This window comes from Gracilinanus agilis, chromosome 2, assembly GCF_016433145.1.
Source record: "Gracilinanus agilis isolate LMUSP501 chromosome 2, AgileGrace, whole genome shotgun sequence".
Lineage (NCBI taxonomy): Eukaryota > Metazoa > Chordata > Mammalia > Didelphimorphia > Didelphidae > Gracilinanus > Gracilinanus agilis.
In genome coordinates, this window is record NC_058131.1 from 449048663 (window position 1) to 449071458 (window position 22796).

General features: G+C 34.7%; 1 protein-coding gene across 1 annotated transcript in view; it reads right to left on the reverse strand.

The window, feature by feature from the left end:
• The window catches only part of SLC25A21 (solute carrier family 25 member 21), a 129838-nt gene that overhangs the window by 102553 nt on the left and 4489 nt on the right, over nt 1-22796 (reverse strand). Inside the window, exons 2-3 of the mRNA XM_044659950.1 lie at nt 21241-21346; nt 10461-10520 (exon numbers count right to left, since the gene is read on the reverse strand). Of these exons, the coding sequence (XP_044515885.1) occupies nt 10461-10520; nt 21241-21346 (166 nt within the window). The remainder of the gene's footprint in view (nt 1-10460; nt 10521-21240; nt 21347-22796) is intronic.

The window sequence follows — 22796 nt, forward strand, 5'->3', positions numbered from 1 at the left end:
CCTGAGGGGGGTTTAACTATATGACCCTTAAGTTCCTTTGCCTCCAAATTGATGACGTTAAGTGCTATTTATTTTCTCCTTTTCATTAACTATTTCTCTTCAAGAACCAAGTACTATCGACTACTTCTCACTCTCTTTTTTTTTTTTAAACCCCTACCTTCCATCTTGGAGTCAACACTGAGTATGGGCTCCAAGGCAGAAGAGTGGTAAGGGTAGGCAATGGGGGTCAAGTGACTTGCCCAGGGTCACACAGCTGGGAAGTGTCTGAGGCCAGATTTTACCTAGGACCTCCCGTCTCTAGGCCTGGCTCTCAGTCCACTGAGCTACCCAGCTGCCCCCTCTCACTCTCTTTTTTAAAGGTAGAATTGTTATTTTTATTATTTTAGTTCGGCTTACCTGTGAGCAATTAATATTATTCCATTTGTTTAAATCTGTCTTTATTTGTTTGAAGACTGTTTTGTAATGGTGTTTATATAGTTCCTGAGTGTGCTTTGACAGATAGATTCCCAAGTGTTTTCTGTTTTCTCCATTTATTTTAAATGGAATTAGTCTATTTCTTCCTGCTAGGTTTTGTTGATAACATAGAAACACTTATGATCTATGTGGGCTTATTTTATATCTTGCATAAAGTTGTTGTTTTAACTAGTTTTTTAGTTGATTTTCTAGGTTCTCTCAGTGTACCACCATATTATATTATAGAGACACTTTTTGGAAGTCCTACTATCTTGTCTTATCTTTGGCAGATATATGCCAGATTATGTGTTTTATTATGTATAAAATTCATATTTATACTCATATGAACATATATATTTATGTATGTATGTAAATGTGTGTATATGTAGAGCTATAGTTGGCAAAGCTAGGATTCAAATCATTAGACTTTAAATTCATTTCCCTTTCTTTTCTATTGTGCTACTTCTCATATATTTGGAAGGTTATTTCTTTAGGACTTCTATATGTGTCATTGCACTAAATCAGTTTTATTTGTAGCAAAGACCTCAAAAACCAAGATAGGAAAAAGGGAACAGAAGGAAGGAGGGAGAAAGAAGAAGGGAAAGGAGTAAGTATTTATATAGCATCTTTATGCCAGGCACTGTGTTAAATGCTTTAAAAAATAACAATTGCTCATGGGTAGACCAAGCTATAATAAAAATGAAAATTCTACCAAAATTAATTTAGTTATTCAGGGTCATAACAATCAAACTCCAAAATAATTATTTATAGATCTAGAAAAATAATAACAAAATTCATCTGGAAGAACAAAAGGTAAAAAATATCAAGGAAATTAATTTATACAAATGTGAAGGAAGGTGGCCTAACAGTATGTGTCATTTGAAATTGATGTAAGCCCTGGAAGACTATGTCTCCCAGGGATCCCTGCTACAACTTCCCCTGATACCTCCCACTTCCTTTGTGGGAGGTGTCAGAGAAAGTATAAAAGAGAAAGTTTGGCACCTTTTCTTTCTCTTGACCCTGGGGAAGCCCTGCTCTCTCTACCCTGAGACCCTGATCTCTCTTGGTGTATTTTTCCCTTTCTATCTACCTCCTAGTTTTTCCTAGAAGTTCCTTTTCTAATCTAAATAAAATCTAGTTATTCCAAACCCTAAAGTTGCTCTCTAATCATTTGAGCCCCTGAAGGGCTCTGGTCAATTTCCCCCACAGGGGCTGGGGACACTACCTTCCTTTCCCTTCCTCTACCTTCCTCTCTCCTTTCTCCCATTCCTCCAATCCTCCTACCTTCATCCCTTCACTTTAACCACACAATTTATGGCGACCTTCAGATGGACCTAAACCTGCCTACCTGAGTCTGCTGACTATCCTGCCTGCCTTACTGCTTAAGGGTAAGTAAAAAATTTTTCCCGCCCAAACCCAGCCCAGCGGGGGTCCCTTCCCCTACTAAACCCCTGCCAGGCTCCTAGATCTAAATCCCCAGCCCCAATTCCAACCCAAGAGCCTTAACCCTAATCCCCTTACCCCTGCCAGGCTAAAACCCAGCAGGAGGTCTTCCTGGAAAACCCAGCAGGGTTCCAAAAAAACCCCAACAAAAAACAGACTCTTCCCCTACTCTTCCCCTGCCCAGTACCTGTGCCTCATCAGGGGATCCAAACCTATCACCCAAGCCCCGAATCCATCACCCAATCCAGGAACCTTGGCCAGTCTGCAAAAACCCAAGTCCCCTAGGAAAAACCCAGCCAGTGGCAAAAGACCCAGCAGGGGGTCTTCCATTGGTGGGAAAGCAAGATCTGCCCCCAGAATTGGCTGGTGGGAAAACCCAGATCCCTTTCTACCTTCTACCTCCATACTAGCTTCAATCTCTCCCTTTGGAGAGATTTTGCCTTTTAAAAGGCAATACCAAAATCCCAAACATTAAAAAACCCGTTAACTTGCTTATCAGCCTGATGCCTTTCATTACAGCTTTTGTCCATTTCACTGCTCCCCCCTCCCTTCTCCTTACTGAGCTGCAGTACTACCTTGGCCACTAGAGGCCAGCACTGAACACGGAGTGTGCTCCCCCCTCCCTTTTTTTTCTGCTAAGCTGCAGTGCTACCTTTCTGCCATTGGAGGGCAGCACCAAGGACAGTGCCAATAATACATTAAAAATAATAATAATGTTTTCCCGCTGAAACCAAATAAATAATTAAAATCAAACAAATAACTACAAAAACATTATGAAGGTGTGCGGGGGGGGGGGGGGGAAGGGGACAGGAATCAGAAGATGCAACCTTTGATGGAGCCCTGATATCCTGCTGCCTGTTGTCCCTATCCACTGCACACCCCCCCATACTAATGAGCCTCATGTGACATTGAGAGTTGGCAACACTTATTATGATTGTCTTCTGGACACTGGAGCTTCCAAGTCTGTATTGAGGAGCACACCTGATTCAGATTGTGACTCTATTGGCCCCCTAAAAGTAGTAGGTGCATCTGGAAAACCTCAACAGGTCCCAAAGCTATCTCCTTTCATGGTAAGCATGGGACCACTAATTGTAGAACATTAATTTCTTTTAATGCCTGGATCCTCTATAAATTTTCTGGGAAGAGACCTTTTGTACAAACTTAGAGCCACAATAACCTGCTCTCCTGATGGCTCTATGACATTGGAAATACCCGAGGAATCTTTAAATTTGCTCCTTGTACTTCTCTCAGAGATACCAGGAGGTGAACAAGCCTTCCACCTTGGGAATACCTACTGACATCCCTGAGTCTCTTTGGGCCATATCTTCTTCCAATGTAGGCCAACTTAAATCAGCAGTTCCCATCCAAATTACAACAAAAGGAGGTCCAGCTCCCTCCATTCCTCAATACCCTCTATCAAAGGAAGCAATTGAGGGAATTACCCCAGTGATTATTTCATTAATTGAACAAGGAATAATAATTCCATGTAAATCAGAATATAATACACCTATTTTACCTGTTAAAAAGCCAAAAATAGGCCCATATGGAAAAGCCCAATATCAATTTGTCCAAGACTTAAGAGCTGTAAATAATCATGTTATAAAAAGACATCCTGTGGTTTCAAACCTGAACACAATAATTTCTTCTATTCCCAGTACAGCTACAAACTTTACTGTTGTAGACTTGTGCTCTGCTTTCTTTTCTATACCTGTACATGAGGATTCCAGGCATATATTTGCTTTTACCTGGAAAGGTTCTCAGAGGACCTGGACACGATTGCCTCAAGGGTTTGTGGACAGCCCTACATTATCTACACAATTCTTAAATGTGGATGCAGATGCCATCAAATTCAAACACAGCTGTTTAATCCCCTATATGGATGATTTGCTCTTGGCTTCACCAAGTGCCGAAGCATGACAGGAGGATAGCAAGCACCTCCTTTTGGAACTATATAAGAGAGGCCATAAGGTCTCAAAAGACAAAGTTCAGTGGTGTCTCCCCAAGGTCCAATATTTAGGTTTCATTTTAACTGCTGGGTCCCCTCTTATTTCACTAAAATGTATTGAAAATATCACAAAATTAAGTGCCCCTGCCACAAAAAAGCAATTAAGGGCAATTCTTGGAGCAACAAGATTCAATCGGCAGTGGATCCCTTGCTATGGGGAAGTCTCAAAACCCCTTTGTAGCACTTACAAAAAGTTTAGTTTCTGAACCACTTAAATTGGAAACAGAACACCTGACAGCTTTTTCTAATTTAAGACAAGCTATCCTGTCTGCCCCTACTCTAGGCATCCCAAATTATGATAAACCATTTACTTTATATGTCCATAAAGAGAGGGGTTGCTTCAGGTGTTCTGACTCAACTTTTGGGAACTGCTCAATGCCCAGTAGCCTATTATTTGGCCCAGTTGGACCCAGTAGCTTCAGGAGCACCACCATGTCTTAGAGGAGTAGCTGCAATGGCTCTATTAGTGACTAAATCTGCTGACCTAGTATTAGTCTGCCCTCTGACCATAATGTGCCCACATGAGGTCAAGACATTGTTATTGAGACACAGTTCACAGGTATTTACAGATCAGAGAATTACAAAATATGAAATAACCCTCTTGAACAATGAAAATATCACAATAAAGAGCTGTGGAGTTCTTAATCCTGCAACCTCGCTCCCTGATTTGCCAACTTCTGGAGAACCTTTACATGATTGTACCTCTTTGGTATCCATTGCTGATAAACCTCGCAGTGATTTACTGGACACCCCTTTGGACAACCGCAAATTAATATTATTTACAGATGGTTCTTCCTTTATGAGGGAAGGCATTCACTATACTGGACCTGTAGTAGTTACTGAATTTGCCACTCTGTGGTCAGCTTCCTTACCCTCAAATGTAAGCACACAAGGAGCAGAACTCACAGCTTTAAAACATGCCTGTATTATAGTGAAGGATAAGAGGGCCAAAATTTACACGGACTCCTGTTATGCATTGGCATATGCCATGCCGTAGGCATGCTATGGCTTCAAAGGGGATTCCGGATATCAGCTGGAAAATGAATTGCTAATGGAAACCTTATTATGGAATTTCTTTCTGCCATCCAACTTCCTGAAGCCATAGCTGTTGTTCATTGCTCTGCATATATACATGGTACTGACCCTGTCTCCAGGGGGAATGACCGAGCAGATGCCGCAGCAAAGCTAGAGGACTTGGAAGGATTTGAACTCATTTTCGCACTGACAATCACTGATGACTTGGATCTATCTATCCCTTTCCTATACTGACAAGGAAGTGGGACAATGGAAAAAGAAATTTAAAGCCAAGCAAGTTAATGGAGTATGGGCATCATCAGATGGCAAACCCCTGCTTCCTAGAAATTTCTACACCCAAATTTGTCAATCCATTCATAAACGTGGTCATTTTGGTACCTGAGGCATTGTAGACTCTGTTAAAAGAGTATGGGTAGCACCTGGAATAACTACAATTGCCTCCAAAATATGTATAGTTTGCCTTACATGTCAGGCCTTCAATCAACATTCTTTTCGTGGCAAAGCCTTTGGTGGATATCCTCTTGCTTACACACCATATGAGCATTTACAAATTGATTTTATCTCCATGCTGAAAGCTGGACAGTATGAATTTTTCCTGGTCATAGTTGATCAGCTGACCAGGCAGCCTGAAGCCCTTCTTACTGCTTGGGCCACAGTGGCTTTTGTTGCCAAAATCCTCCTAAAAGAAATTATTCCTCATTTTGGACTGCCAGCATGGATTGATTCAGATAGAGGAACCCATTTTACAGATTCAGTCTTATCACAAATTTATTCATTTTTGAGGATAGCTCCTAAATTTCATACACCTTATCATCCCCAGAACTCCATCCAAGTTGAATGGATGAATAAAGAATTTAAAACTATGATTGGCAAATTGTATACGGAGACTCATCTAAAATGACCCAAAATTCTCCCTCTGGCTCTATTTTATCTCAGAAGCCAACCCAGAGGTAATTTGTACATCTCACCATTTGAGATGCTATTCAGACATCCACCTATTCAGGCTCAACCATTTACCCCTGCCTATACTTCATTGTTAGAAGGGGATACAACCATTACTACGTACATCAAAGAATTACAAACCAAATTGCGAGAGCTTCACGATTCTGGAGCTTCTGTTCATGATCTAAACCCAGGTGATAGCGTGTACATAAAGAACTTCAAATGCACTTGGTCAACTAAACCTGCTTATGATGGACCATTCCAGGTCCTATTGAATACACCAAAGGCTATTAAAATTGGGGAGAAGGACTTATGGATTGATTGTAGCCATGTAAAACAAGTACCTTCTGTTGATACTGAATAATGGACCTGTATTGAAATTGATTATTGATTGTGTTTGTGACTTGCTATATCTGTACTTTGTATTTTTGTTTTGATATTATTGTTTCACTGTATTTGTATAAATATTACCTTTATTGAATTGACTTGATTTGAATTTGAATTGATTTTCATTTTGTGTTTTTTGTGAAATTTTTATATTTTCTTAAATCTATTATTGCTTTTATACTCCATTGTTTTACCTCATTTGCACTCACACTGTGGATCATGGCTAAGCTAAGAGGAAATGCATCTAAATTCTTGGGTAAGAACCTTTATATTCTATTCCTCCTTAAGTGACATGAATTGCAATATATGCACACATATTTTTTTCTCATTGTTGCTAATTATAGGAGATATATATGTTTTGAAAATTTAGCACATTTTTTATAATTGCATGTGTAATTTTTGTATTTAAAGCACATGCTATCTAAATTGAAAGAGTTTTTTATTATTAGATTAGTGTAGGTTTAATTTATCCACTGTAACAACCTGCCCAAAAGCCTTAGACTACTGAAACTGCCATTGGTATTTTGCTAATATGGGACTTTATGTATGTCTGATTCGATGAAATGGGATCAACAAAGGAGCACAGATTTCATAAATACAGTGCCAAAGAAGCACAGATATCTATATAGTGCCAAAGAAGTACATACCTAACCTGCATGATGCCAAAAGAGCACACAGGTCAAAAAGAGAAACTAATCCTACTAGGATTGCTGAGACTTCTATGTCAATAAAAAGGACTTGAACCTAGTGTGAGAATCGAGGTTGTGACGCTTAACAAAAGTTAAAACATAGGACTCCTCGAACCACACTCCTTGTGAAATTTATAAGTCAAGTACCTAACAATTGGCTGTTCTGGCTTCATATTTATATCCCTGAGAAGAAAAGAAGAAAGAAGAAAAGAAGACACAATGTAATATCAGAACAATATCAGACCAATGAATACAAATCTAGTCCTTTTCTAACTTTCTTACTATGGTGGTTGACTGTGGTCCTGGCTGCTAAGTGGAAGTGGGTAAGTATATGATGTTGGACATGGATTATCTTAATTGGGCATTATTCAAAGACCTAGTGTGATTTTGTTTTTTTCTCAGGTAGAATTTTTTTCTATATAAAATTTAGAATTCGATACTTAGAATTTTTCATCCAATAGTCATTTGGCCTTTTTGTGCTAATTTTTCTGATGAATTTGATTGGCATGATTCATATGCCTCCTGCCTCAGCCATATATCCCTCTGTGATTTAAATGTTTCTTTCTATCCTCCTCAGGGGGGAATATGTTTTTATTTCATATGGAGACTCTAGGTTATTTTAGGAAAAAGTTTACTGCCTCCTGGAATCCAAATGGATTCCACATGGAGACCACATGGAGAACACATGCTGATCCAGGAACCTAAGGAAGCAACCAGATGTGCAAAATTTTTGAACTTTGGGGGGTTTTAAAATTCATTTGTTTTGTTAAATTCATCGGTTTTGTTTAAATTAATTTGTTTTATGTACATATCTATTTTGTTGTGAAAAAGGGGACTGCCCCCTGAATATTTTTGTAAGAGAAGTGCCATTTGATTTCTTTATATTGTAAAAATTGTTATCTTTCTCCCCTTGTATTGATGTATATACTATTTATTTTATTGTAATTGTAAATTTATTTATGTTTGTTATGATCCATTAGGGAGATTGGTCTCCCAAAGGATCACAGAGGGAATGTGTCATTTGAAATTGATGTAAGCCCTGGAAGACTATGTCTCCCAGGGATCTCTGCTACAACTTCCCCTGACACCTCCCACTTCCTTGTGGGAGGTGTCAGAGAAATTATAAAAGAGAAAGTTTGGAGTCTTTTCTCTCTCTTGACCCTGGAAGATCTGCTCTTTCTACCCTGAGCTCTCACTAGCTCTCTCTACCCTGAGCTCTCTATGCTGGAAGCTGCATTCTCTACCCTGACTCCCTGATCTCTCTCTTGGTACCTTTTTCCCTTTCTATCTACCTCCTAGTTTTTCCTAGACCTTCCCCTTTCTAATCTAAATAAAACCTAGCTATTCTAAATTCTAAAGTTGCTCTCTGATCATTTAATTGAGCCCCTGAAGGGCTCTGATCAATTTCCCCCACAGGGGCTGGGGACACTACCTTCCTTTCCCTTCCTCTACCTTCCTCTCTCCTTTCTCCCATTCCTCCAATCCTCCTACCTTCATCCCTTCACTTTCACCACACAAGTACCAGATCTCAAACTATATCATAAAGCAGTAATCATCAAAGAAATCCGGTGTTGGCTAAGAAATGGAATGGTAGATCACTGGAATAGATTAGATACACTACATACAGGGTAAATGACCTTAGCAACTTAGTGTTTGATAAACCCAAAGACACCAGCTTTTGAAATAAGAACTCACTGTTTAACAAAAACTTCTGGGAAAATTAGAATGGCAGAAACTAAGTATAGACCAATATCTCACACCCTATACCAAGATAAGGTTAAAATGGGTATATGATTTAGAGATAAAGAGCAATACCATAAGTAATTAGGGGAACATAGAATAGTTTACCTGGCAGATCCAATGGAAAGGGAAGAAATTATGAAAAACAAAAGATAGAGAACATTATGAGATATAAAATGAATAATTTTGATTGTATTAAATTAAGAAGTTTTTGTACAAACAAAATTAATGTAACTTAGATTAGAAGGGAAACAACAAATTGGGGAAAATTTTTTACAATAAATTTCTCTGATAACAGTCTAATTTCTCAAATCTACAGAGAAATGTCAAATGTATAAGAATACAATCCATTCCCCATTTGACAAATGGTCAAGGGTATGAACAAACAATTTTCAGATGAAGAAATCAAAGCTATCAATGATCATATGAAAAAATGTTCTAAGTCAATCTTGATTAAAGAAATACAAATTAAAACAACCCTGAGGTACTGCCTCAAACCTATCAGATTGGCCAATATGACAGTAAAGGAAAGTGATAAATGTTGGAGGAGATATTGCAAAATTGGGACATTAATGCATTATTGCTGTAGTTGTGAACTGATTCAACCATTCTGGAGGACAATTTGGAACTATGCCATATGTGCATATCCTTTGATCCTATAACATTATGACTAGATCTGTATCCCAAAGAGATAATAAAGATGGGGAAAGGACCTACTTATAAAAAATATTTATAGCAGGTCTTTTTTTTGTGGTGGCAAAGAATTGGAAATTGAGGGCATGTCCATCAATCAGGGAATGTCTGAATAAATCATGATATATGTTAGTAATCGAATACTATGATAAATGATAAGCAAGATGACTTAAGAAAAAGTTGGAAAGGTTTTCAGGAACTAATGAAGAATGAAATAAGCAGAACTGGGAGAACAATGTACACAGTAACAGCAATATTATACATGATAAACTAAAAACTTGGATACTCTTGGCAATGCAATGATCTGGGACAATTACAGGGAATGCAATCCACCTCCAGAGAAAGGACAGTCGGAGTTGGATGGATGCAGATGAAAGCATACTATCTTTTACATCAGTGTATTTACAATTCTGTGTCGGGGTTTTGGTTGTGTATGAGTATGTTCTTATAACAATGAACAATATAGAAGTGTTTTTTGCATGCTAAAAATGTGTGCCTCAGAAAACAACAACAACCACAAGAAAAACAAAAATTATCTCATTTGATCATCACAACAATCCTGGAAGGTAGGTGCTATTATTACCCCATTTTTACAGCTGAAGAAACTGAGGCAAACAGAAGTTAGATGACTTGCCCAGGGCCACACAACTAGTATTTGAGGCTAGACTAGAAGAGTTCAAAATCAATATTTTAATTTAGCATTGAAGTAGTATTGTACTCATTCCTAGAAAAGCACTTATAATTATTATTAATTTTTTTTCATTCTAGAATCCCCAAGTCCCAAAGTTCTTTATTTATAAGTGTAATAAAAGATATAAAATCTTATGCATATATGTACAATGTAAAATTAGTTTTGTTTTTGAGGTTTTTTACATAAATCCTTTATGTATGTTGCATTATTGAATCATATCAATAGATGTTTTTGTATACATTTTATTATCATATGTTTATTTTTAGGAAATAAATTGTAACGTGGTAGTAAGATGATTTTAAGTAAATAATTCAACACTGAATAGTTTTCACTTTCTTTATGAAATAACATTCACCAAAGTACAGAAAATACTCCCACTTACCAATCCTGGTGACAGTGACACATATCCAAGTAATTTCTTATATTGTTCAAAGGCAAAAAACTGTAAAATGAAACAATATGAAGAGATTGGTAAAATTTTCCTTTGATAAATCATTGAACTGAATCAAACTTTAATTTATGGTTCATCCAGTAAGTTATTAAATTAGTAAGTACTTTAAAATGATGTGCAATTTCATATAAAATCTACCCCATGAATTAAAATTTTTAGTCTTTTTTGGAGTAGTAGCCATTTGGATCTTACCCTAACACTTACATTTTTAAATGTATAACCTACAGAATAACTAATGGAGTCCTTTATGGAAATAAATGAACCTTGTTAACTTCCATTTACCAGGACCATTTTCAGTTCACACATCAAAAGACTTTTTATGGCAATGTTCAAAATTTCTGCTTATTGACCTAAATCTTTGGTCTTCTATGTTTTCCAAATTAAACTGCTTTTCATAAGAATGCTCCAGTTTCTAATCATCGTATGTAAAAAAATCCATCTCTCTGTTTTAATTCAGGCTCATACTACCCTTCTCTTCCAAGTATACTGCCATGAACTCATTGACTATTTAGGGCTGATGGAGATCCAAATATGTGGGTGCAGATCTAAGGTCCCACCTTCAAGTAAGATTTTACTCAAATATATTAAAAATAAAACAATGTATTTATTGAATTAAGATTTTCAAAGGTGGAGACTCTACAAACTCTTATGAAGATGATGTAACTTCAATAAAAAGTAATTTTTTCTTTTATTAAAATATTTAAAATACTGTAATTTCTTCAGAAGTCAATTTCCATATGTAATACTTCCAACCAAATATACCATGATTTGGTCTCATATTATTTTTCTCCAGGAGTTTATTCTGGTGAAATGATCCTCAAATTTTTACCTAGGTGTCTGTTTTACTATGTTCTATGCAGAGGCTGTTTTTCAGACCCTGTTTAGTCCATTGTCTAATGCAATCCAGAAAGATGTATTGCTTGGCTTGCAACTATGTCCTGTTTTATTATGTTTTATGCTGTAGACAGAGCAAGAAACTATACATATATGTGTAAAAATATATATGTATACATATACATACATGTGTATATACATAGAGAGAGAAATAGGTTTCCACTCTGACGGTTCATCATGGTGTAGAAGTGACCATAGGTTCTTGAAAATTGGATTGCAGAGTCTTAAAGTTTCTACCATGATAGAAAGGATTCAACTCCAGGCCCAGCAATGATCTGTGTTTGCAGTGAATGTCTTAGTTAAACCTCAAAGGGATTCATTATCAATGAGTTGATGATTTTCTGTTTAGTTCTTTGACCTTTGCCACCCATGAAACAAAGATATCTATACATTTATAGAGATAAATGACACTACATAGATATGTGCACATAAGTGTACACATATACATACATGTATATATTCATATTTATATATGTATATATATATATATTTGGGAGTCAGGCATTAGATACCTTTATTCTTCCTTCTTCCACTTTATATGTTGTCTCCCCCAACTAAAAGGTAAGCTCCTTAAGGGGAGGAACAGTCTTTCTGTTTATATTTAGTCCTTAGCACAGTGCCTGCCACATAGTAATCACTCAATAAAGGCTTGCTGATTTGACTTCAGTATAAAAGCTGTTTACTAGTTCTTGAAGGCAGCTTCTTTTTTCTTCTTTAGAAATATTATTGCTAATGATTACCTCCTTGGAAATCTAATCTGCAGAAGATAGAATAATCCAATACCTAACAAAGAGAAAAAGCTAAAAATAGTATCAATTTATTTTTGTTATTAACTCATTTTCAATAATAGTAAAATAAGACCTATGTTAGAAGGTCATATGGACTAAAATGATATATTCATTTATCATTATTTTCTGAATGTCTTCTATGTGGAAGACATTATTCTAGGTGTTATACGAAAACATTCTTTAGTTTTCTATTTAGATTTCATCAAGATAACACATATCTTTTCTGAGGAAAAAATCCTAGAAAGCTCTCATATAAGAGTATAGTTATTTTAAAATTTTAATTTTATTTTTCTTTATAACATTTTCACCTTTAATGACTATTATTACTTAGTAAATTATTTCTTAATGTTGGAATGGCTGTTATATTAGATTGCATAGAATTGTAAGTTTATTTAGGCTAGCTAACCTAAGCATTTATTTAGCACTTAATACACTGTGATATGAGTTAGGGATACACATATAAACAATCAAGAACACCCCTTACTTCAAGGAGCATATATTCCAAAATGTATTTAAGGGGAGAAAGCTGGAATTTGAGCCACAAAAATTGAGCATAATAATCCTCACATCTATTTCCTATTATGTTAATAATTTTCTCAAGCTATTGGTACGAAGGATTCTTAAAAATCAAATATGCCACATTGTTTTGTTCAAGTTACATTTGAGGCTATTTAATGAAGCAATTTACAATTTAGAAAATGGTTAAAATCAGGTAATCATTTTCTCACAAATTCTAGGGTATCTAGGAAATGACTATTTTCATATATTGTATAGGAAAACTGGTGCTGTGCATCTGGCAAGTAGACACTTCTAAGTTATTCTTAAAAAGCTTACAACATGCCTTAATAATTTTCAGGTAAAATGTACTTGAAACAAGATGTCTGGTACACAGACACAATGTATAGTTGCCCAAAAGTTCATCTGTTAATCATTGTTCTGGCAGAATGCTTTCCCCTCATATCAGTAGAAACTAACTCAGTTTGGTAAACTGAGTTTCCTTGCAAAAAAGAGTTCTCAACTTTGAAAAATCTCAAACTCCTCAAAGTTCAAATTCTTTACCATGATTTAGTATCAAGAAGAACAAGACCAGGAAAATAAATTTGTTACAATTGATTTTATTTGTATATGCTAATTTCTGTTTTGATGAAGGCATTACTATACAGAGACAAAGCAAGTTTTATTGTGAACAAGAACTCTGACTTGTTTTATTATCTGAGTATCTTTTATCAGTGAAGCAGTTACATAATTAAATTCAGCCCTTTTATTTACTTTATAGTACTTTTATTTTCCAAATTCTCCAATGTAGCAACTCAGATAATCATCACAAACTTCTTACTGTGCTGAGTCAAACTATTAAAACAATAATAATTTGGAATATGGAAAAACAAGTTAAATATTATTTAATATTTTTGTTGAATTACAATCCTGAATCAAATGATGTTAGTATTTTAATATATTGAAAGAGTTTGTACATGTTTATTTGCATTTGTATTTTTTCTTTTGTCACTCTCTTTCATATCATTATTATATTGTTGTGTCACTCTATAAATTAGGAGCATTTGTCCCTTCCGAACTTTCAATGATATTGATATTTTTCTGCTTTGTTGAATCTATTATTATTAGTATGGGTAATCTCCACAAATAAATATCTTTTCACACCTTCTAACCGACCTATGTCTTCACTCAAATGTTTAAAAAATTTGTTGATGACTCCTGTTTTCATATCAAAATCATTTCTCTATGCTTGTTTCCCCTCTTCCATCTCCTACCCAAAACCCAGCCCCAGGGAAACCCTGCTCTATAAGAAAAGCAGTTAAGCAAAATTAAAATAGTGACCGTTTTTTTGTAAAATATGGCAACACATATTTGTAGTGTTTTGTAAATATTTGTAAACACATATTTATAAAATAGTGTTCATTATTCTATCCAAATAATCCCCCATATCTTCAAGGAAAGAAGCGAGGCATTTTTCTTCAGTTTTTTTTCCTCTGGGACCTAGATTGATCATTATAATTGTAGACTGTGGCTTTATTTTTAATGTATGTCACATTTACAGTTTTGAAGTCATTGTGCATATTGTGTCCCTGGTCATGTTTCCCTGAAATTCCCATATTCATCATATCTTGTGATAAAAATATTACATTTCACTCCTCTTCTTAAGGTAGATTATTTTTGCTCATGCAAAAGCTTTTTTTTTTTTAAACCCTTACCTTATGTCTTGGAGCCAATATTGGCTCCAAGGCAGAAGAGTGGTAAAGGTAGGCAATGGGGGTCAAGTGACTTGCCCAGAGTCACACAGCTGGGAAATGTCTGAGGCCAGATTTGAACCTAGGACCTCCTGTCTCTAGGCCTGACTCTCACTCCACTGAGCTACCCAGCTGTCCCCTCATGCAAAAGCTTTTTAATTCAGTGGTATCAAAACTATATATTTTTCTTTTGTAAATTACTTCTATTCCTTATTTTGTCAAAAATACTCCTGGAAAGCAATTTGGTTTCTATGCCCACAGGCCCATAAAACATGATCAAGTAGTATATATGATATTTGGCATACAAACAGGTTGTGCTATATACAACAATGACCAGGATGCTCTCAGAAAAACTTCGGAAGACTTATAAGGAACTGGTGCAAATTTAAGTAAACAGAACCAAGAGATCATTCTACACATCAACAGCAACATAATGAATGATTTAGCTATTCTCAGAAATACAATGATACAAGACAATTCCAAATGACCTGCCATGAAAAACTTTACTTCCAGAGAAAGAACTGATGGAGTCTGAATACAGATCAAAGCATACTTATTTTACTTTCTTTATATTTTTTCTCTGCTCTCTTTTGTAATATGGCTAACATGGAAATACATTTTGCATGACTGCACATGTATAATTTATATCAAAGCACTTGCCTTTTAAATGAGGGGGAGGAGAGAAAGAGGGAATTTTGAACGCAAAAAATTATAAAGAATAAATATTTAAAAATTGATTTCTATGTGTAATTGAGAAAAATAAATTAAAAACATTCTAAGAATGTTAAAAGAAACTCAAAGAATCCTCCCATTTATCCACAACTACAAAAAGCATGATTTATTTTTCTTCTAAAATATGATATGGACCAGCAGGTCATGCATCCATTTTGAATTCATTATAATATAAATGTTTCTTCCCACTCCTGATCAATCAAGTAATGCACAGTGATGAAGTTTGAAGTGGGTAAACAAGATGATTTATACACTGTGAATTCTTTGAGTCAAGAAAGAAAATTATATGATTGGCTAAAAGAATCAGTTATGTCCATTGTGTCTATATATAAAATATCAGTTCATCAGTGAGTTCAGTACAGAAGAATGTAGCAGAGGTGAAGATTCAGTTTTGAACTATGCCCTAGAGAGAAAGTTGTCCATGAAACCATCTCCTTTTTATAGAGAAACAATCAATAGGAAGTAATACATGTAACCTAGAACAGGGAGAACCATATCATTGACAAAATGATAGAGGAAGGACTAGGAAGGACTCGTGAACTAGAAGAGAAAGTTGACAGTGGACTCAAAGAAATATATCCATTAACAAGGAGTAATGAGTTTAGCATTTGGCCATAAATATTCTTTACACATATACCTTGCTACCGTCATACTCTAAGTTTAAGGCCATTTTTTCCTTGTACTCTGTGTACTAATGGGAAGGTATGCCCCAAACATTTTTAGGGAGAGAAATGCTTTGCAGTAACTGTTCTTACTATAATACCTTACTAAATATATAAATTTAAAGCTAATTGAGGCTAAAGAAAGCATACTGGAAGTGGCCATACTAGATGCTTCTTCAGAATCCCAAGGATTCTAAGACAGAAATCTTTTTTTTTTCAAAAAATCTTTCCAATCTTCTCCTCCTGAGAAATAGTCAAGAACCATCTAAGAACTCAGACTGCTAAGATCAGTGGCTATTGGAAAAGGAGCTCTTGATGGCTCTCCAATTTTCTCAGCAAATTTTGTCAAATAAATTATTTCCTAAAATACATTTGGAGATCAGCTGCATTAAGTTATTAAATTCCATTATTTCTGATTCTTCCTTGATCCTATTTCATTGATTTGTGATGATTACTTATACAGTTTGATGTTTGTGAGTGCTAATAACCTTTCATTTCTACCTTTTTTTTGTAGTTCCCATGATATTCTAGATCTTTTGTTCCTATAAATGAATTTATCACTTTTTTTCTAATTTTTTGTAATGATCACTTTTGGAATGTGATTTCTTAGTACCAAGACTATAATTTGATTTTTGTAACATTGATCTTTAGTTCTTCTCTTCAGCTTTTAGTTTTAACAGTTCAAAATCTTTTGTGTTTCAAATTTATTGAATTCTCTGCTAATATTCAAGATTTCTTCCTCTGTACTTATTTTGGGTTTACTTGTTGGTCTTCTAAACTTGCACACTTAGTTCATTAATACTCTCTTTTTCTATTTTGTTTATGTATGCTTTAGGGATATTGTTTACTCTCCACCCTTCTGAAGACTACTTCAGTTGAATTCCAGAAATTTTGATATGTATTATCAATGTATTTAATGTTATTTATAGTTTCAATGATTTGTTCTTTGTCCCCCCATTTATTTAGGATCGCATTATTAAGCCTTTATTTAGATTTCTATCTTTTCCTTGTGTTCTCTATATTGAATACTATTTTCATTACACAATGCTCTATAAAGGTTATGTTTAGTATTTCAGGGTTTTGTATATATTTGCAATTTTTTCGTGCTCCAATGTGATATATAGTTGTAAAGGAAAGTGACTCATTTTGCTGAGAAATATATGTACTTATAGACATCTATGTGTCAAGCATACATGTTTGCATATACATATAAACAAATATACATATACATATATTATCTGAATTGGAGAGACAGACAGACAGAAAGTCAGACAGAGACAGAGACAGAGAAAAAAAAAGAAAGGGAAGGAAGGAAGGAGGAAGCGAGAGAGGGAGGGAGAGCTCATTCAGAAGATACAAATCTTTTAGTTCTAGAGTCTCCAACATCTTGTTCAGTTCTGCATTTTCTATTGCATTGATTTTTCTGTTAGACTTCTCTAAGTATAAGAAAGGGATATTAAAGTTTCCTACTATTATCATGTTACTGCTTTTTTAATTCCATTAATTTTTCTTTTATGAATTTAGATTTTATGTTATTTGGTGTGTTTGTATTTAATATTGACAATGGCTTATTTAAGTATAATGTATTTCCCCAATTTATCTCCTTCTATTTAAGATTTTACTTTTGCTTTGTGCTGCATTTTAGAGAATGATTTTGGGAGACCTAACTGATATGTAGTAATTTGTGTTCCAGATTCTAATTTTCATTTTGTAAATTGCTTTATTGATGTATTTTCTCCCAAACATATTATATAGTTTTGTTTTATTATCTATTATCCTACTGTTTCATATAGGCCCCAGATATATTTCATTTCATCCTCCACTCCCCAATCATCTTCCTTCTAGCCTCTTTGGTGACAGGGGCAGTTACTGTGCCCAGGAGATCTTTAACCCTTTCATTATCAGAATCCCTCCCTCCCGCCCACCCCCGCCCAGGACCTTGTACTGATTTGTGTGTGCTTCACTTGGCTCACTATTTCAATCAGGTCCCAGTCATGCTAATATCCAGCCATATTTCACTAACCTCCTTGCCACCAAGGATCATGTCCTGGAAATTTTTAATTTTAGTTATTTCATCTTTGGAAATTCTGCCTTGGGGCTGCCAACCTAATTAATGAGTACAATTCTTGGCCCATCAAGGCACTGATTGAAGGCATTTCAGCCATACTTCACTTCACTATCTATTTCTATTGATCTTCCTACTTTTTAACATAAACCAAAAACCATATCCCAAATGGAAGTTTTGGGTTAAAAAAAAAGAGACTCAGAAAATTATTGGCCTTAGCCACTTAAACTCACTAGGAATCAATTTCTTCATATCTAAAATAAGAGAGTTGGACTCTGAGATTCTTTGTGATTCTAAATTTATGATCATAAGACTATATTCTCTATTTTAATTTAATATTTTATTTTTCCCAATTGGATGTAAAAATAATTTTAACATTCATTTTATTTTGAGTACCCATTTCTCCCCCTTTCTCCTCCCTACTCATTGAGAAGGCAAGCAATTTAATATACTTTGTACTGGTGCAGTCATGCAAATCACAATTCCTTATTAGTCATATTTTAAAAGAAAAATAAAGTTGAAAAAAGTATGATTTGATCTGTATTCAGACTCAGAATCATTCAGACTGGTTGTTTGTGTAGGATTTACCACTTCCTGTTCAAAGGTATTTATTATTCTTCCAATTCTTTCCTTGAGAGATTTTGTAGAGAGCCGTAAACAAACAATTTGATCTGTAAATCCTATCAGACCCAGCTATAACTGATGATTATAACCAATTTATAACTTCTTTCATTATTCAGTTTTCCTGTGTAATAAATCATATTAATTTAAAGAAAAATGGGGATTATGTAGGAAGCCATTAAGAGAAATTAGAATCTCAAATTTATATTTTTATCTGGACCCCATCAAATGATCAATACAGACCAGCAGAGCCGTGTATTGATTTTTCTCCCTATCAGGTTCAAGACTGGAATGGGATATCTAAGATAAAAATCTGAGATTCCTCTTTTGATTCCTTTAATAATTCACACCTTTCTTTAAAAAGCAATATAGTCTTATTGAAAAAGCTTCAGGCTCTCAGTAATCCAGCAGAAGGAGGGTTAACACAGTTTCCCTTTGGCCAAGAATGCAGCTGCCTGGTACAGCCAAGGTTGAACCCTTAGCAGGGGCATTTTGCCCAGAATTAAAGTAAAATAATGAGGCTCAAAAATATTGTTTAATACCATCAAGGCTGAGAAATTCAGGGGCTTTCTGGCCTAACAAAATGTTCCAGACTTCATTTAATAATAACACATATAGTTTATAGTTTAGCATAGGTTTTTATCTACACACCTAGAAGCTTCTAAAGCTTTTGTTTTGTCTAGAGTAAAAATACTGCTCTCTGTAATTGTGGGAAACTTTCTTGGGCTTTGGGGGGAAGGGGATTTTTAACTTTCTATATAATAAGCTGGTGACTCCATTGTAACTCGGAGCACTTTGAGCTAACAAGCTGTGCTTCTAATCTGTTTCGTTCTTTACATCTGACGACCACCCTAGGCCACTCAGATAAGTCTCTTGTTATAGAACAGAATCTCTATAAGATTTTATTTCTTTTATATCATTTTCACCTCTCATTTCATCTTTTTTTCTCATTATTTAAATTTTTTTATTTTTGCAAGCAATTATTACCTCTCCCTTTTACTCATTGCCTCTCTCTTCCCCCAACACATCTGTAGAACAACAACAAAAAAAAAATCTCTAAAAAAAATACACATAGCCAGAAAAACCAGTTTCCAAATTGGTTTTGTGCAAATATTCATGAACATTCTGGATGTTAAGTCTTCTGGATTCATCTCACTTTATTATGGGAAAGCCATTTTTAAAAATTGCAAACATCTAATACAGTGCTTGACATGCAACTAGCACTTAAAAATACTTGTTTATCAATCCATCAATTCATTTTTTTTTAGTTCAAAATAATAATGATGAACTAGGGAGATCAAAGATGCCTCAAGTTCATCATCATTTTTTAAAATGTTGATTGTATTTGTGGATTTATGTTTTATTCTTTATTGAAGCTATTTTTTCCAATTTATTTCTAGATTGATTCTTGGGCTTTCTAGAAAAATTATCATGTCATTTACAAGTAGGAAGGATTTTGTCTCATCTTTGCAGATATTTTATGCCTGCTTATTTTTTTCTGTTGTCCTATTGCTCTCCTAAGCATTTTTACAATTATTTAAAATAGTAATAAGAAGAAATGTCCCATATACTTATTGGCAAAATTACTAGTATTGCTGAATTATAAATAATACTAGCTTTTTGTTTTTATTTCACACTTTTTTTAACATATTAGAAAACTGGATTCTGTCACACTTATACTTTTTTTGGCGTTTTTAGCATAAATGACTGCTCTTTTTGGTCAAAGACTTTTCCTGCATACAATGACATAATTATATAATTTTCCTTTTTTACATGATTAATAATGTTGATTCTTTCCCTAATACTGTGAAATTCCTTTTATCTCTGATAGAAATCTAATGGGCTTCTTTATAACAACATCTGCAAAGGATAAATGGAGGTAAGGTAATATGAGAGATGTTGTAATGGTATAAATGACAAGATTTCACAAAGAATTGAATATGAAGAATGAGCAAAAATGAGGAGCTAAGTATGGCACTATAGCCATGAGCCTGGGTGCCTGAGGGCATGATGGTGTCCTGAACAGTAGTAAGAAAATTCAGAATTTTCAGAAAATTAAGAAATTAGGGGGGACATGTGTCTTCCCAAAGCTTTTGAAAAATTTATAAATCTGATTCTTTCAAGATCATAGTGTTTCATGATTTTCAGGCATGTGGAATCATTTAAATAATTGGTATTAAAGAAATGGGTTTTTACAACAGTGAACATTTGAGGATCATTAAAATTGGTAGACAAATTCTCAAAAGTGATACAAAATACTGCTGAACCAAAACAATAACCTATTTCATATATTTTGTTTCCTGTTGTGGATAATTAGGATAATTTCTGTCACAAAACATTAGTGTCCCCAGAATTTAACACGATGTTTAAAACCTAGTAAGTACTTACCAAATACCAGCTGACTTGGGAGAAATAGTTGGAACGTATAATTCAAATTTAATCCAAGGGATCTAAACTACTGCCTTACATTGATACTTATTTAAAAAGCAGTATAATTGCCTTGGAGAAATAATCTGGAATCTGTTAAATATACTTGAGAGAGAGGAATTGAAATTCCAGGACTATCACAGATTGTCAGTGCTAACAATTTTAGAATCTTAAACTTGTACTTATAATTTTGAGAAATAATATAAAATGTTCTAACTGTCCTTATTATTCAAGGATGTGGTTTTTTTTCCCAAGGGGAAGGTATATATTGCTTACCTTTACTGCTCTTTTTGGTGTTTCCACTAAGATAGGTGGGAGAATTCCTTTGTAAAAACCAAAAAGTCTGTCAAAGATGAAAACCAAAAATTTTTGTTTAGGTATACTATTGAAAGGGTAATTTTATCTTTGTTTATAAAAAAAAGTCCTTTAACTAAATCATTTCCAAATATTCAGGTTATCATAATTAATAACGAAGTCTCCTTCATATTAGTTGTGAAGTGAAAATGCTATGTATCCTTCCTTTACCAGTATCATAATACTATTAAGATAATGAAGGTGTCAATAAACTTGAAAACTTCTCACCAGTAAAATCTGATTGACACAATGTTTCAAAACTCCGGCTATAGCTGTGAAGAAGATATTCTTGCTTCTCTTTTACAAGATGTACAATGAATTCATCGGGTCACTGGTTTAAAACTGGCACAGATCATCTAGTCTAACCAATTTATTTTATAGGAGTAATTGAGTGACTCCCCTAAGATGAAAAAGGCCACAAATGAGTGACATTGAATATGATCATAGACACTCTTGATTCTAAATAAAGGACTTTTTCTACTAAACTACAATGAATTATGCACAGGGATAAAGTCCTAAGTTTCATTTTCACTAGATGAATTTGCTGTGGTTTACTGACTAGGAGAAATGTAGCTTTAGGAAATCTTAACATGATGAATATCTACTTTCAAAAATTCTCAAAGTTTTATAATCATTCTTTTAGTGATTATTAGGTGAGGTATTATGGTATTGGTTTGAATTACTAATGGGGGGAGAGGGGAACAGATGCTGTTAAGCTCTCCTATAAGTTGAGGAGATCCATGAAGAGAAGGGACAAAGTGGTAGCCATATTTGCGGACCCCGGCAATACATTAAGATTTATTTATAGTGAGAATGAACTAAAATAATGGGCTTTTATAATTGCTAAATTAATAGAGGTTTATAAGCTTATTTCAAAACTATTGAGAAATTTGAGTTTTCAAATATAAAATGCTTCACATATTTGTTGTACTTTCATCTTGAGTTTGAAAAACTCATATAAACTTAAGTTTTCTAAATGTTGCTATACATAGGAATATATTGCCAAATACAAAAAGATAATCCAGAGGGGGAGGGAATTCATAAGGCTTTTAAAAACAAAAAGGGGGGGGGAAATAAGGGAGGGGGTAGGAAGGGAAGTCAATCAAGGGAGGAGATAAGGGACAGGGTCTTAATAGCAAACCACTGGTTTTAAAGGAAATAGCTTAAGGAGAAGGGGTAGAATTGGGGGAGGATTTGAAAATGTCAGCAAATGCACAACTGATGATTATAACTCTGAATGTGAATGGGATGAACTCGCTCATAAAACGTAAGCAAATAACAGAGTGGATTAGAAACCAAAATCCCACCATATGTTGTCTACAAGAAACACATATGAGGCGGGTGGACATACACAAGTTTAAGGTTCAGGGTTTGAGCAAAATCTTTTGGGCTTCAAATGAGAAAAAGAAGGCAGGAGTGGCTATTATGATTTCTGACAAAGCCAAAGTAAAAATAGATATGATTAAAAAAGACAGGGA